We start from the raw sequence: 13,924 nt of genomic DNA, 5'->3' as shown, positions 1-13,924 counted from the left end.
GCTAATAAGCATGAAATTAAATCAATCCTATATCCTATCTCACGTCTGCAGTCCTACCTGCTTTTTGAACACCACTTGTAAGAGGAACGTCTTTAAAAATTAGAATATTTGAAAGTCTTAAGTCCCAAACGCCACGCTTTTTTTTTCTTTTGCAAGCGCCGAATAGCAGAGAGAGAGGGGGAAGAAAATAAAACCCATTTACCTCTAATACTCCTGAAGGATAAAAAAATTATTTTACCAAAGCCTGAATTTTAAGTTTGCAGAGAATATATTTCCCCTTCTGTATATAATATCAATGAAGCGAGGTCTGTCAATAGGAACTTGAGCTGTAAGACTCCAGGGGTGAAATGTAATAGGATGAGAGATTCAAAAAGTGAGAGATTTGGTAAGAAATCTCCAGTTTTTTTAAAGCGGCAGTCATTTACACTACCAAATCAAACTTCTTTTGCAGTGTAAATAATTGCTGTTTTAAAAAACTGGAGATTTCTTACCAAATCTCTCATTTTCTGAATCTCTCATCCTATTACATCTCACCCCAGATGTCCAGGTATGAAGCTTGGTATTTTAAAATGGAGAACGGTCAGCCAAAATTCTTATAGGGCGTAAAAGCTCTCTATAATGGTAAATATGGATGATAACAGCAGGCTCTTATGTAGTTTTCAGTTCATTCAATTAAATTCTGGTAATTTCCATATTTGTTGCATTGAGAAATGTAAAACTGCTTATATTGAAGATCTTGTTTTAATAAGTAAGGTGTTGAAACTGTTATGTTGGATGCCACAAGGTGATATCTGAAGAAATAATACCTTCTAGACAAGAGTTTCCTAAACTTGGTCCTCATGGAACCCCAACAGTCCAGGTTTTGGGTGTATCCATGCTTAGCCACAGGTGACTTAATAATTACCACAGCCCGTTTGATTTAACCATCTGGGTTGAGCCACAGATATACTTAAACCATTGACCATTGGGGTGCCTTGAGTTCCGTGTTTGGAAACCTTTGCACTAGACGAGATCGTTTACAAACTTTATCATCAACGATATCCCGCTGAACTCATGGCAAGCAATATATAGTTCATAAGCACTGAACAATATCATTCAATGACCTTATCGGCTCCCCCACTGATCATGCAGTCGATGACAAAATAGTCAAGATTGAGCTGCTGGTACAGAAGACTGGGAGGGTCATGAACAACCCAGGGGATGCACTTCAGTATCGATATTAAGGCATGCACACTAAATATCTGTACACACTATATCGGCAGTAAGTCTGGGTTAATGATTTTGCGTACATGCTGAACAGTATTGATCTGACCTGGCCCTGCTGACAGCATGCTTTGACGATAAAGTCAACATTGAGCAGGCTGCAAACACCATAATAGGAGTGGGGGTCGTTAACTATGTGAGGGAGCACACATTGTTAATGATAATGAGCATATCGCTAACCATTTGTGTGGGGCACAATATTGCTCAGAAGGACTAAAATGAACGATATTGTTTGAAATATTGCTTAGGGCAAGATTCACTAACCAGAAAATGCAGGAAAAACCCTGTTTTCTGGGTTTTTACTGCATTTTCATATGCAGCGCCAGGCCTACCTCCGGGGCTTTGCTGCGGGGGGGGTTACCCCAGTTCTAGCTGGCGTAACCCCATAGAAGCCGATGGGCTTCCCTTGGCGTCCCTACCCAACCCGCATGACCCCCACCGATTTTCTCCCCCTCACCTGTGTCCGGGCAGGCTCCTGCTGTGCTGCCCGGACCAGTGACCTCCTCTTCCCTGCGCCGCTTTTGGGTGCAGGGAGGCGGAGCAGCAGCAGCAGCCCGGTAAGGGTCCATGGAGGGAGGAAGAGCTGTCGTTTGTAATAATTATTGCATATGCTAGTATGTATTCAATAATTATTTCTGCGGTAGCCGGCGATGTGCGGCAAAGAAGTTCCGCGGATGTTGGTGCATCCCGCCCTATGTGCATAAGTGTATGAGAGGATAAACGCCATAAATGATCTTTTAATTATTGTGCTGTTGGCTTTATATGTGGAACCAGGACACTTCCCACTTTACTGCTTGGTTATTTAACTAGTAATACATGTGACCTTCATTCCTTTGGTATTGTGGTATATTCTGAGTCTGTGTAATATTATTCTTTGCATTCTGTCTTTAGTTATTAACTGACTATATTCAAGGTCAGTAGGGTAGAGCTAATTGCTTTCCAAGTCGCCAGCAAGACCAATCCATACTCCGGATGTGTGTCAGACTGTTCCTGCTCTTGTTACATAATATGCCACAACATTTATCATGGCAATATATTGTGGCAAGTGGGCACAGCGGTAGTGCAAAAAGCTTTATATTTCTCCCACTGTGGCATGGTTTTAATAAAGCGTCTAAAACAGACATGTGGTGGTGGTGCCCATCGCAATCAGATTTTGCTTATCAATTTCTAGATTACAGTGGAGAAATTATGGAATCTGGTTGCTATGGACAACACCCCAATTTTTATTTTTAGAAAGTTACTGTCTCGCATTGTGCGGGATATATAGTCCTGTATCCATTGTAAAGTTGCTCATAGCAGAGAACCTTTTCTCCTATCCTATTAAAGAATGTCATTTTATAGATGCTACCTTGAAGTTGGTTGCTGTGGGCAACTTCTTTACTTTTTGGAAGGCTGATATTTAACCTCCATATACATGGATTGGTGTTACCTTCAGTAAAAATAAAAATGGCCGCTTGGTAATGGCTTGCATAGGACGGGCTTACGTCAGTTCAGCCTAAGCAATGATACAGAGTAGAGTAAAAGTCAGCAATAATGTCCCATACATCACTGCTATACTCTTACAATTAAATAGTATAGATAAGCGGTTCTCAAACTCCATCCTCAGACTATTCACAGTTCACATTTTCCATTTACCCGAAAGGTGCACTCATTACTGATCGACACTTTTTTAAAAGAGACACCGGTGGAGATAATTATTTCACTTGCCTCTGTGAGGAGACCAGCAAAGTCTGAGGACCGACTTTGAAAACCTGTGGTATAGATGATGGGAATGAAAAGTTGTTCAAATTAATCCAGAGTCCAGTAGTTCCCTTAACTACAAGATGGATAAAAATACCCATGTTGAGACATAAGCTTAGCACATCAAGAGGTGTGGGTAAGGACTGGCACTTAATCTTTAGGAAAATGTCCTCAAATCTTGTTGGCTATATGACCTGAAGATAAAAAGATTAAATACGGTATAATAAAATGAGAAGACTATTCACAAAACAAATAGGATACAAAATGCCATACACTCTAGGATAGGGTAATACCCTTTCGTCTCTCCTCCTTTTTCTGTGGTCTGTTGGGCTATGTTAATAAAGCATTATAGTCCAGGGCAAGTAGCATGGCACCACTACAAATGGCACAGGTCTGGGCACCTGGAGCAAAGTCACCTTAAATCCTTGTGATGGCTTCCGTGCAACGCGTTTCAGATAACAAGTATCATCAGGGACATATCTTAGAAGTAGCGATGTGTGTGAAACAAGCACCACACCTCTTCAGCCGTCCAGTATGGTTAATTAACTAGTGCACAGGTTCTCAAACTCTGTCCCATAATCCGACCCAGTGCCTTTTTTCCAAGTCACCTGCAGATTTTTAAAATTTGACAGTTGGTGATGCACAGTGCACCTACTGGAGACCTGGAAAACGTGACCTCTGTGTGGTCCCTACAACCGAGTTTGAGAACTCATTTATGCTGGACCTACCTGGTATTTGTTAGTAATTGTTTATATACTATTCTACCTTTGTGATTTTATGTTTCTTATTTATAGTAAGACGTTAAAAATAAATTGCACAATTGTTCTTCTGTTCCACTGGTCAATTATTGTTTTTAGCTTTTGATGTCTTATTTATTTTGCTCTGATTTGTCTTTTAGGTATCGCAAGGTCAGATCTTCTACACAGCAGGTCTTTGCGAGGTCATAAGGATTGTTTCGAGAAATATCACCAAATTGCAAACCAGGACTGTCCTCGGTCAAAGCTGGTCAAGAGTCCCTATGAGGGGGTCAAAACAATTTTAAGCAAAAAAATAAACTGGATTGTTCAATATGCACAAAATAAAGAATTATACTCAGATTCAGACTGTTCCAAACCCTCTCCGCACAAGCTTTATAAATTCCGACATCTAAATGACCGAAGTCTGCATCCCCAGAATGAATTGCAGGTTCCCAAGTACTCAGAGAAGTGGCTGAATGCCGGAGCTTGCGGATTCTCCGGATGTGGACAAGGAATCTTAGATCAAGACACTGACCGAGATTTCAACATGAGAGTGCTGGAGAACGCCAACAACGCATTTCGCCATAGCAGTTTGTGGCCTAGTGGATGCAAAGAACATGAAGCGGATACCTCCAACCTCCAGTCTGGAGCTACTGTTCAGAGAAATCACCAGCATTACAATAAGGAGGAAGGTATGTTTAGTGTTTGCATTATTCTATCATTTTATTGTTCTCATTGAGTCATCGGTGTATGACAGTGCACAGCCCCATTTTAGTTTTAAATGCCTGCATTATGCAGTCCCTGCAGCCATTGCCGTCGTCCTTAGTAGTGTTCCCCTAATAATGCAGAGGACACCACAAGGTCACATCTGCTGTGGTGCCTTTCAGCCTTCTTTAACCGCCTTAAGATGTTTGCTTTGTCACAATGCTACTCGTGATTGACAGTAAGACAAATCGGCAGTGACTGATTCTGTACACAGACGATTGGCTAAAAGTTAAGTCTGTAGTAAATACAATACTGTGTGTTATATGTTAAATATGCCATCTAGGAAAGGGCCTTAATCAATGCAATGGCTGCTGAACAAATCTGTTGTTGTTGTTTTTTTTTTTTGATTGCTGTTCTAATTAAATATTTAGCTGGTGGTTTTTATTTTCCTGAAGACAAAGAATGAAATTACATTAATTTTTTTTTGGTCTCCATTAAATGAAGGAACAAACCTATAAATAAATAACAACCCAGTTGTTACAATGGGCCTTATTCTAGTTCACTCTTTCTGACAAAATCCTTCTTAGACGGACAAAACCATGTGCACTGCAGGGGGCAGATGTAACATGTGCAGAGAGAATTAGATTTGGGTGAGTTATTTTGTTTCTGTGCAGGTAAAATGCTGACTGCTTTATTTTTACACTGCGATATAGATCTTACTTTGAAGTAAAACCCCACCCAAATCTAATTCTCTCTGCACAAGTAACATCTGCCCCTCTGCAGTGCACATGGCTTTGTCCATCTAAGAAGGATTTTGTCAGAGTGAACTAGAATAAGGCCCATAGTAACATCCAGCACCCCACCCTGCCCAACTCCACTCCTTGCTGTGGCAATAGATTCCTCAGTGGCATTACCCTTCAGCCTATGTCCATACTGCAATTTTGTTGTCCAGGGCACCCACAGGCCTTAATCCGGTCCTGTTTCGCTCAAATAACTTGGATCCAGTGCAATGTGAAAGGGCCTTCTAAAAATTGAACTCCTGTTGCCATGGCACCATTGATTGATTTTTTTTTTTTTTTTTTCCCATCCCCCTACCACTTCTAGTGAGTTTGATGAGCAGAGAAGAACTGGGACATTTAAATGAACATCTCCAACGGCAAATACAAGGTAAGTCTCAATATCAAATGACTGGCGTTTTCTCTGGAGATAGTAGGGAGAGACCAGGGTATTCGTTTTCTCTCTCTCTCTCTTTTTTTAATTTGGAAATATTGCTGTAAGGAATTACTTGGCGTTAAATCAATATGTCAACTAGGACTGCACAACACTACAATGCTTTGTGCAGTAATCTGAGTTGCCGGATAAGTATAGGTTACAGTAAAGCTTATCAGGGTTTGACTGTATTAGAGCCTTATTTTTAGATTCCACTGTACAAACTAGAATAGCTTTACCGGCATTAAGTGGAATGTTTTACTAAGCAGAGCCGTTTCACAAAGCAGCCGGCAATTCTCAATAAATGCTTCCCAGCCTCGCTTCATCATGTAGCCATTTTTAATTAAGTCCGGATCTTCTTTTGTGAAGATGCAAAAGAAGTTCTCTATCCGTAATGACAAAAGCAACATGCATTGGTTCTTTAACATTTTTATTTAAATGGCAGGAAGTCGGCAATGTCAAAAGACGTGTTAATTTTCATTCCTTTCCCTTTTGTCTGCCATAGATGTGTTTGAAGATCTCAGTTGCGTCTTGCAAGAAAAGGACGCACTGTCCTCGGAACTCCACGTGCGTCACGTCGCCATAGAACAGATGCTTAAAAACTACTCAAAGCTGCCGTGTATCCAGACGGGCCGGGCCAGATTGAAAGGGAATATTCCAATCCATAACTAGAGTGTAGAGGAGAGCTTCTCCAGCCTACAAAGGAAATTACCTGGCCAGCCTCCAGCAATAACACATACAGCCATCTTGCTACATGAACCAGGCGAATACTTTTTATTATGCAAAGAAGAAAAGAAAAAAAAAATCATGGGTCTGCCTTTCACATTTCACAATTGTACAAAACCTGTTCTTGTGTGTGAGTCTGGGGCATGTGGATGATCCTTACATGGTAGAAGGAAGGCCTAAAAGACCACGCGGAGGTGTCCTCAGTGGGTGAGGGCTGTTCCCCTCTCGTTACAGCTACTGACAAAGGCCCTCCGGTGGGTTGACCTTTTAAACAAAGACTATGAACTTACCAAATCCTGTACCAAGAGGCAATAAGTCCACCCTGTTGGCCCTAGAGCAAATGTAAACTATCTTCTTTTTTTTTTACATTTCTAAAACCGGTTGGTATTGTGACAAATCATGCAGCATTGGTGCCTACTTAAAAAAGATTTTGGGCTGAATTTGTCACGCACTCCAATATGTTTGATCTTTTTTTGACATAAAGTCATTCAAAGCTTTTTTTAATATCTTGTTCTTCCAAAAAGAAGCCACCTTCTTTCAACTTTAAGAAAAAGAAAAAAAAAACTTTTTAGAGACTGAACTGTTCTGTAATAATATACGATGGTTGGAAACGCTTAAAGTTCTATTGCTAGAAAAATTTTCAGGTTTACGTAGACTATATATGATCTGCTGTTTTTTTTTGGTGTGTTTTTTTTTTTATAAAGAGAAATATTTTGGATACTTTTTTAATAACTGTGTATATATATATATTTGAAAGAAAAAAAAAACTTCACGGAGGTTTACAGATTATGCACAATATTATCAGTCTGACCAATGATTTCTTTTAGCAAGTGTTTTGTTTTTTTCAGCAACTTGTCTAAAATTATGCATTTCATTTTTCTTGTGTGGGTGTGTTTTTTTTGTTTGTTTGTTTGTTTTTTAATTTTATATGCACTAGTGAAGCAAAAGTTTTTTTGTGGGGGGTACATAAAGCCATTGTCTTCATTATATATTTATTTGCCTTTCTGGTTGGTGTATTAATACTTCACATGCAAGTGGAAAGTCACTTGGATCAAACACATTTTGGGTGTTTAAGAGCAAGTGGGCTGATATTTTTATTTGTACTAGTATGTGTGTCCTAATGCTGGTCAATGGTCTTCTACAAATATAAAAAAATTAGCAGAGATAATATGTATTTGGTGCTATATAAATTGTGATGAAGTCGTCATGATATTTTATAAGTATAGGTTGCTATGCAATACTACAATACCTGAAAGGTCAAGGCAAAGACTGGTAAACAAGTGGAAGTGAGAATGTTTTTGTAAGTCTATTACCATTTGCATTGTGTAATAGACATTTGTGTAATTATGTTCTAGCGGCAAAAAAATGGATACCATTATTAAAATTGAGGCAGGCATCTCTATTGCCTCTGGGTGTTACGCCCATGGGTAGTCCTATGATACGGTGTCCTGGTGTAAAATGTATATACAGTATTTGTATAATGTAGTAAGGTTATTCTATTTAGTTCACTGAATCTGTCGGTGAAAACAAATTAAATTTGGATCATTTTTGCACAATTATATTGCTGAATTAAGGGGAAATTTAATGTAATTCGAGACTAAGGGGGGATTTCAGTCCATGTCGATTTCTCACAGTGGGAAAATTGTCAGTTTTCCACTATTTCTTGGTGAGGAATTTACATTTGACCAATTCAATTCAGGTCCGGCTGTCGGGGGGAATTCAATTCAGGTCCGGAAACTGCAACTGCGGGGGAAAAAAAAACTTTGAAAAAATGGCCATGTTGAACAGGTATGTTCGGCTAGCCAAAAAATGTGGACATGATTTAATACTCCCCTAAGCGGAGTACAAACTTGACCAATTGGCGGCCTATTGTTTTGGTTCCCGACTCGTTCATAAGATATCTTATGCACAAAGTTTTATTGGAAGAAAACCTGCCGCACATGAAGATCAGGTTTTATGTGCGGTGTAGGATTTAAAGTATATCTGTTTATCTTATGCATGAAAAGATGCGTAATGTTAAACCCGTAAATCATCTTCTTTAATATAGAATAAACGAGTGGCATAAGTATTGAAAATTTTCCCCCGGCGCTATTTTTTTCACCCCCCTCCAAAGAGTAACTATTGAAAATCCTCCCCCTTTTTTGTATCAAAGTCGGCACCTGAACCCCAATTAGTATACTGTGTCCCCTTTAATGGATCGCTATGCTCGGAACACTTTTTTCTATTCTCAAAAAGATTCCTTGTGGGGGTAGTAAGGCATAAAAGTACACAAATTAAAAACCTTGTCTCATGTTGGAATTTTCATGTGTTGGCTATTGGCATGTCGTCCTATTGCTCGTGTCGACATACTTAGTGTTAGCCATCCGCATACCGTATCTGCACCTTAACTTTATTAAACAAATATTCTACAGAGCTGTGTTTTTTCCTTGCTTCAGTTTTACTACAGTAATTTGCTCCTTCCACTCCTTGGAGCTCCAGGATTTCAACACCATGTGGGTGTGAGGCTATGGGGTTTATTCAGGTTGATTCGCAAGGCTGCGAATTCGCAGCCTTGCGAGTCCACCAAACCCCGCCCGGCGAACGACCACCGCCCCCTCAAAGTGCGGCTTCGCCCGAGCAGCTGCGAATGGATGTTTTGCATAAACATCCATTCGCATGGCTCGGGTAACTGCCCACATCTTTCGATGGTCACTGACCATCGAATGATGTTTAGCGTGCACGCATATATAAGTGAGTTTTCAGTTACTTACATTTGCGTGCACGCTGGCGTGGATGTAGGCGGGCAGCTGACATCCGGTGATGTCAGCTACCCGCCCCCCACACCCGCGTCACTGCCTCATTACCATGAGAACGCCCATGGTAATGGGGCAGCCCGGTGCCCCCGCCCATCTCCGACCCCCCCCCCCCCCCCCCCCCACACCGAAAGGTCGCCATGGGTGCACGCACCATACCATACGCCTGCACATGCGCAGATACCCGCATGCGCAGACGCGCAACATCGGTCACGCAGTACCGAATGGATTTGAATCAGGCCCACTGAACACAGGGTGTAGCAGGGTATATAAAAGTGGAAGACTTAAATGCTTTGCTCATAATGCAGCGATCTTTTCTATTTTTTTCTTTGTGTGGTATTTTTTTTTTGTGTGTGTGTTTTTTAAATGTATTATCTGACTTGACACTGCCCATAAAAATGTACATCTTAAGGACGTGCATATACTGACTATCCCTAGTAAATATATTGTTCCTTTTAACATGTATTATACATTTAAAAAAATATGCATACATGTCAAATGCTGATGTCCTAAAATATTAACTTCTTTTGCAATTAGGTCTTTGTTCGTTTTTTTATTTCACATGTACATAGATTTGTGTTATGATAGTAATTAGATTTTCATATTTTTTTCTTTTTTAGCCTTTTTTTTTTCCCCTGTGATATCAGTGTTTGTAACTTGTGGAGTTGACGGATATTTTCATCACTGCCAAAGTAAAACCGTTAATGTAAACTATTGGTACTTTTTTTTTTTTATGTTTTAATACAGATTTTTTGTTTGTTTGACCATATTTATTATTTTTTTTTTAACCAATTATTTTATAAAATTTATTCAAATGGTTTTGTTTAATGCTTATTTTTGTCTTGGTAAGATTTTTACACTGATAAAAGCTGTGCTTTTATTTTAGAATTTTAGAAAGCAGTTTGAATTCATGTTTTTTCATTTAAAAAATGGACTTTATTTCTATTTAAAAGTTGCTGTTTTTCTTAAAACAAATTAAGTTTTATGGTGCAATGTATGCTTTTCTTTTTGTAATAAACATGTTTTAATAAGTAAACAAGGTTGGATTTTTTTTATTTTACTGGTTTGGGGTTTAGTGAGACAGTTATAAGAAAGCAGTATACATTGTACTATACCAGTGGTTCAGAACCAAATCAAATTATGTATGGTCTAAATGACAGCCAACCAGTGCTAGTGGTTGGCAAACCTAAAATGGGGACAATCAAAAGCAACGCTGTACATAAGAGAACATAATAGTGTGCCGAGAGCAGCGAGGCACCGTGTCTGAAGCATGGTGAGCACAGCAGTACACTAATATGGTGTCCATGTCGACAGACACCCAAATAAAGTGAAACATTCACGTCATCATTTTGTCAATGTCGACTCATGGTGGTCGACATATTGACTGTCTACCTAGATACTGTTGTTCTTATAATCCACGCCTCTTTTGTCACCACCACAAACACAACCTCAAGGCCCATACACACTGGAAGATTATCTTTCCAATCTGGCCAGTTGGAAATCTTTGGGAACAAATGACAATTGACCATTGGCTCCTAAACATGGAAAATAGACGAAAATGGTCATTCAGACAAATTGGTTACATTTATTTATGCAGATGACTGCCTTTGTCCATTTTCCAACTTTTGGGAGCAAAAGGTTGATTGATATTTGTTCCCAAAAATTTCCGAATTTTCATTCCAACCAGCCAGATTGGAAAGATAATCTTCTAGTGTGTATGGGCCTTAAGGATGTCAGGTAGGCACAATTTACTTAATACTTTTTTCAAAATGTATTAATTCATTTTAACATAGGGGTGCTGTGAAAAAAATGCTGATATTCTAGGGCTCTGTGATTCAGGAAACCCAAAATAAATAAAAAAAGTAATAGTTGGTCCTGCATTGAAATAGAAGATTTGGGTGTTTTTAGTTATATCTGACCTTTTCTTCACTACTAAACAACACATTCTTGCAAAATGATAGCACTATGGCAGGCTGTCCTTGGGCATTCCTTAGGTCTGGTTGCTTGTTTTATCTCCGATAATCAGTGAGCGATAAAATGATCGTAACCTTTAATGTCATCTGGCCTAAGGCTAGTGTGCATGTGTAATAAATGGCAAAAAATAAATAAATCATACCACTTCTCCATATGTCCGTGCCTGTTTTAATGCTATGAGCTTGTAGTTTGTTTTATGTAGCTGTAGTTTTGTTTGTTTTGCCTGAAAGGTAACAAGTGAGAGCCCACTGAAGCAGTTCTATACACTTGTGTGGGGGATAATACTTCTACTTTACATTACCAAAGTAGGCAAATAACCTCCATTTATCTAAACAGAGCAGCCGAAAGGGAGAAGGGATAGGGCCAAATAGGTGGCGGAGCTGGAGCCAGAATTAGAGGTTGTTGTTGTTTTTTTTTTTTTTTTGTGTATATTCAAGGTGTACCCAGAATTAAGATTCCCTTTTTATAAGGAAAGAATCACCAGTCAAGTGAGTACCTTGTGGCTTTGAGGGATCTTTTATCTGGAACTTTTGGCAACATATTCCACCCCAGCCACGTTTACTACAGCCAGCACAAGTTGAGTGGTCTTGAACTATGGAGCTGACCCTACCTCCTTCGGTAATGCAGTTTTTTCTCTATCTCCCCATGGCAGCATACTTCTGGGTTAAGCCCTCCTGGGTAGATATCTGGAAAGTAAACAAAAAGACACTGCCCCTATATAAGACCGCTCCCACAAGGCTGTGTCTTTTTTTTTTTTTTCGGGTAGATGGATGGCTTACCCTGTGATGCTAAATATAGGCACCGGCGCTGGAGAGTACCGTGGAACACGTGCAGCCAGAATCTGACGTCATCAAGGAGCGGCATCCAGCGCCAGGCTGTGCGCCGGCTCAGGCACGTGTTTGCTAGCGGTGTCTGACGTCATCGCCGGGCGCGGCATGCAACCGGCTCCTGTAACCAGAGCACAACCTGCAAACCCTGGAGGTTGCTGCAGAACTCTCCCTAACACCAGCAGACTGCGATAAGCCCCTGTAAAGCAGCGGCGCTGCTGGGGCAATGGTTACATTTTTTCTTACTAAATGTTGCAGTTTCTTATACCAAAGTGTTTTCCTTTTGGCAGTGCACAAACAGTGTTGAGTACTGGTATTATAATGGAGGATGAGAAAAAGCAGCCCATGAAGTCAGGGTAAGCCAGGAGTGTTTTTTTTGGAGTATTTTTTTGTATTTTAGATATATCAGAGGATTGTTATTAGGGAGGCCAATCCCGGGATCGGCGGGATCCCGGGATTTTGGCCTAAAATAGGCGGGATTTGAATCCCGGGATTGGATCTCTTAATCCCGGGATTACTGCGGCAATACATTTTTAAGTTCTTTTTTAAAAGCCGGGCAGCACTAAGCACCTTACATAGCTCAGATGTGCTGCCCGGCTGCTATTAGTGACCCCCCCGGTGGTACGGCAGAGTGTGCACAGAGTAGCGCAGCATGACGTGAGGTCGTGTCGCGCTGCGCAGCCCAGCTGCCGGGATGCCTATTCAGACTGTGTCGCTGTGCACAGAGAGCAGCGCAGCGTGACGTCAAGTGTCACGCTGCGCAGCCCAGCCGCCGGGATGCTGTGTGTCTGCTGTAATATTCAGTGTCGCCATGCCCCCGTGCTGTGCCGCTCCCAGACACCCGTTGCAGCCTGCTGTGAAGTGAAGAGATGGTCTTGCTGCCTGTCACCAACAATGTGTAAGTGACAGTGCAGGGCAGGGTGGATGGGGAGGATTGGGGGGGTATTAATTGGGATCTGTTGCGGTTTTTTTTTATTAGGGAGGCCAATCCTGGGAATCCCGTGATTGAGCATTTTTCAATCCCGAATCCCGGGATTGAAAAAATGCCCCTGGATTGGCATCCCTAATTGTTACTTCTATACTACTCTACATACATACATACAGCGAAGTGCTCATTATATGATAAAATCTTACATGAGAAATGCTCGGGTTCTACTTGTAATAAATGGAAGGGGTCCCATCAAATGGGGATGCCTCAAATGACTGAGCTTGGTGGCTATGTTAAAAACAGCACTTGCAGATACTTTTGTTACCAAAGTGGACTTGGCAAAAGCTCCTACAAAAAGGAGCAGGGCGGTACTTTCAGATTCAGAGGAATCTGAGGCAGGCCCGGCATTTAGGACCGAGGAAGAAGCAGGAGAGGGAGAATTATTCATGAAAAAGAAGAAATAGTTTTTAACCCAGATCTGCTTGATAACCTGTTGTCACTTATACATAAGTCACTTAATATTGAAGACCCCCAAGAAGAGGGGAAACTTCAAGACCTATTATTTAGAGATAAAAAGAAAAAGGTTAAGCAATTTCCATTATCCAAAACATTAAAAGATGTGGAAGAGGAGTGGCTTTACCCAGATAAGAAAGTGTCAGTACCGCTAAGGGTGGTAACGATGTACCTGTTTGACCCAGAACAGGTTAAAACGTGGGAGGAGGCACCCAAGGTAGATGCTGCCATTGCTCGCATATCAAGGAAAACGACTCTTCCACTGGAGGATGCGAATGTATTTAAAGACTCTATGGAGAGAAAAATAGAGATCAATTTAATAAAGCAGCATGTATCATCAGGAGCTGCAATAAAGGCATCCTCAGCAAGGGCGATAACATCTAGAGTCCTTAGATCCTGGTGTCAAGACTTTGGGCCTTATTCAAGTTCACTCTTTCAGATAAAATCCTTCTTAGATGGACAAAACCATGTGCACTGCAGGGGGGGGGGCAGATGTAACTTGAGCAGATC

At 40.7% G+C, this 13,924-nt stretch overlaps 1 protein-coding gene across 2 annotated transcripts in view; it reads left to right on the top strand.

Moving 5' to 3' along the window:
• Positions 1-10,147, top strand: part of C2H21orf91 (chromosome 2 C21orf91 homolog) — a 41,820-nt gene extending 31,673 nt beyond the window's left edge. The window contains exons 3-5 of one of the 2 annotated variants that reach the window (XM_083171874.1): positions 3,902-4,432; positions 5,550-5,612; positions 6,160-10,147. In XM_083171874.1, coding sequence (XP_083028000.1) covers positions 3,902-4,432; positions 5,550-5,612; positions 6,160-6,326 — 761 coding nt within the window. In that variant the 3' untranslated portion in view covers positions 6,327-10,147. The remainder of the gene's footprint in view (positions 1-3,901; positions 4,433-5,549; positions 5,613-6,159) is intronic. The other variant, XM_083171876.1, reaches the window with a different exon arrangement.
• The last annotated feature ends 3,777 nt before the right edge of the window (positions 10,148-13,924 follow it).

The sequence above is a fragment of the Crinia signifera genome, chromosome 2 (assembly GCF_055691185.1).
Source record: "Crinia signifera chromosome 2, ASM5569118v1, whole genome shotgun sequence".
NCBI lineage: Eukaryota > Metazoa > Chordata > Amphibia > Anura > Myobatrachidae > Crinia > Crinia signifera.
The sequence above is the reverse complement of the archived record's forward strand: the minus strand, read 5'-3'. Positions and strand labels throughout refer to the sequence as shown.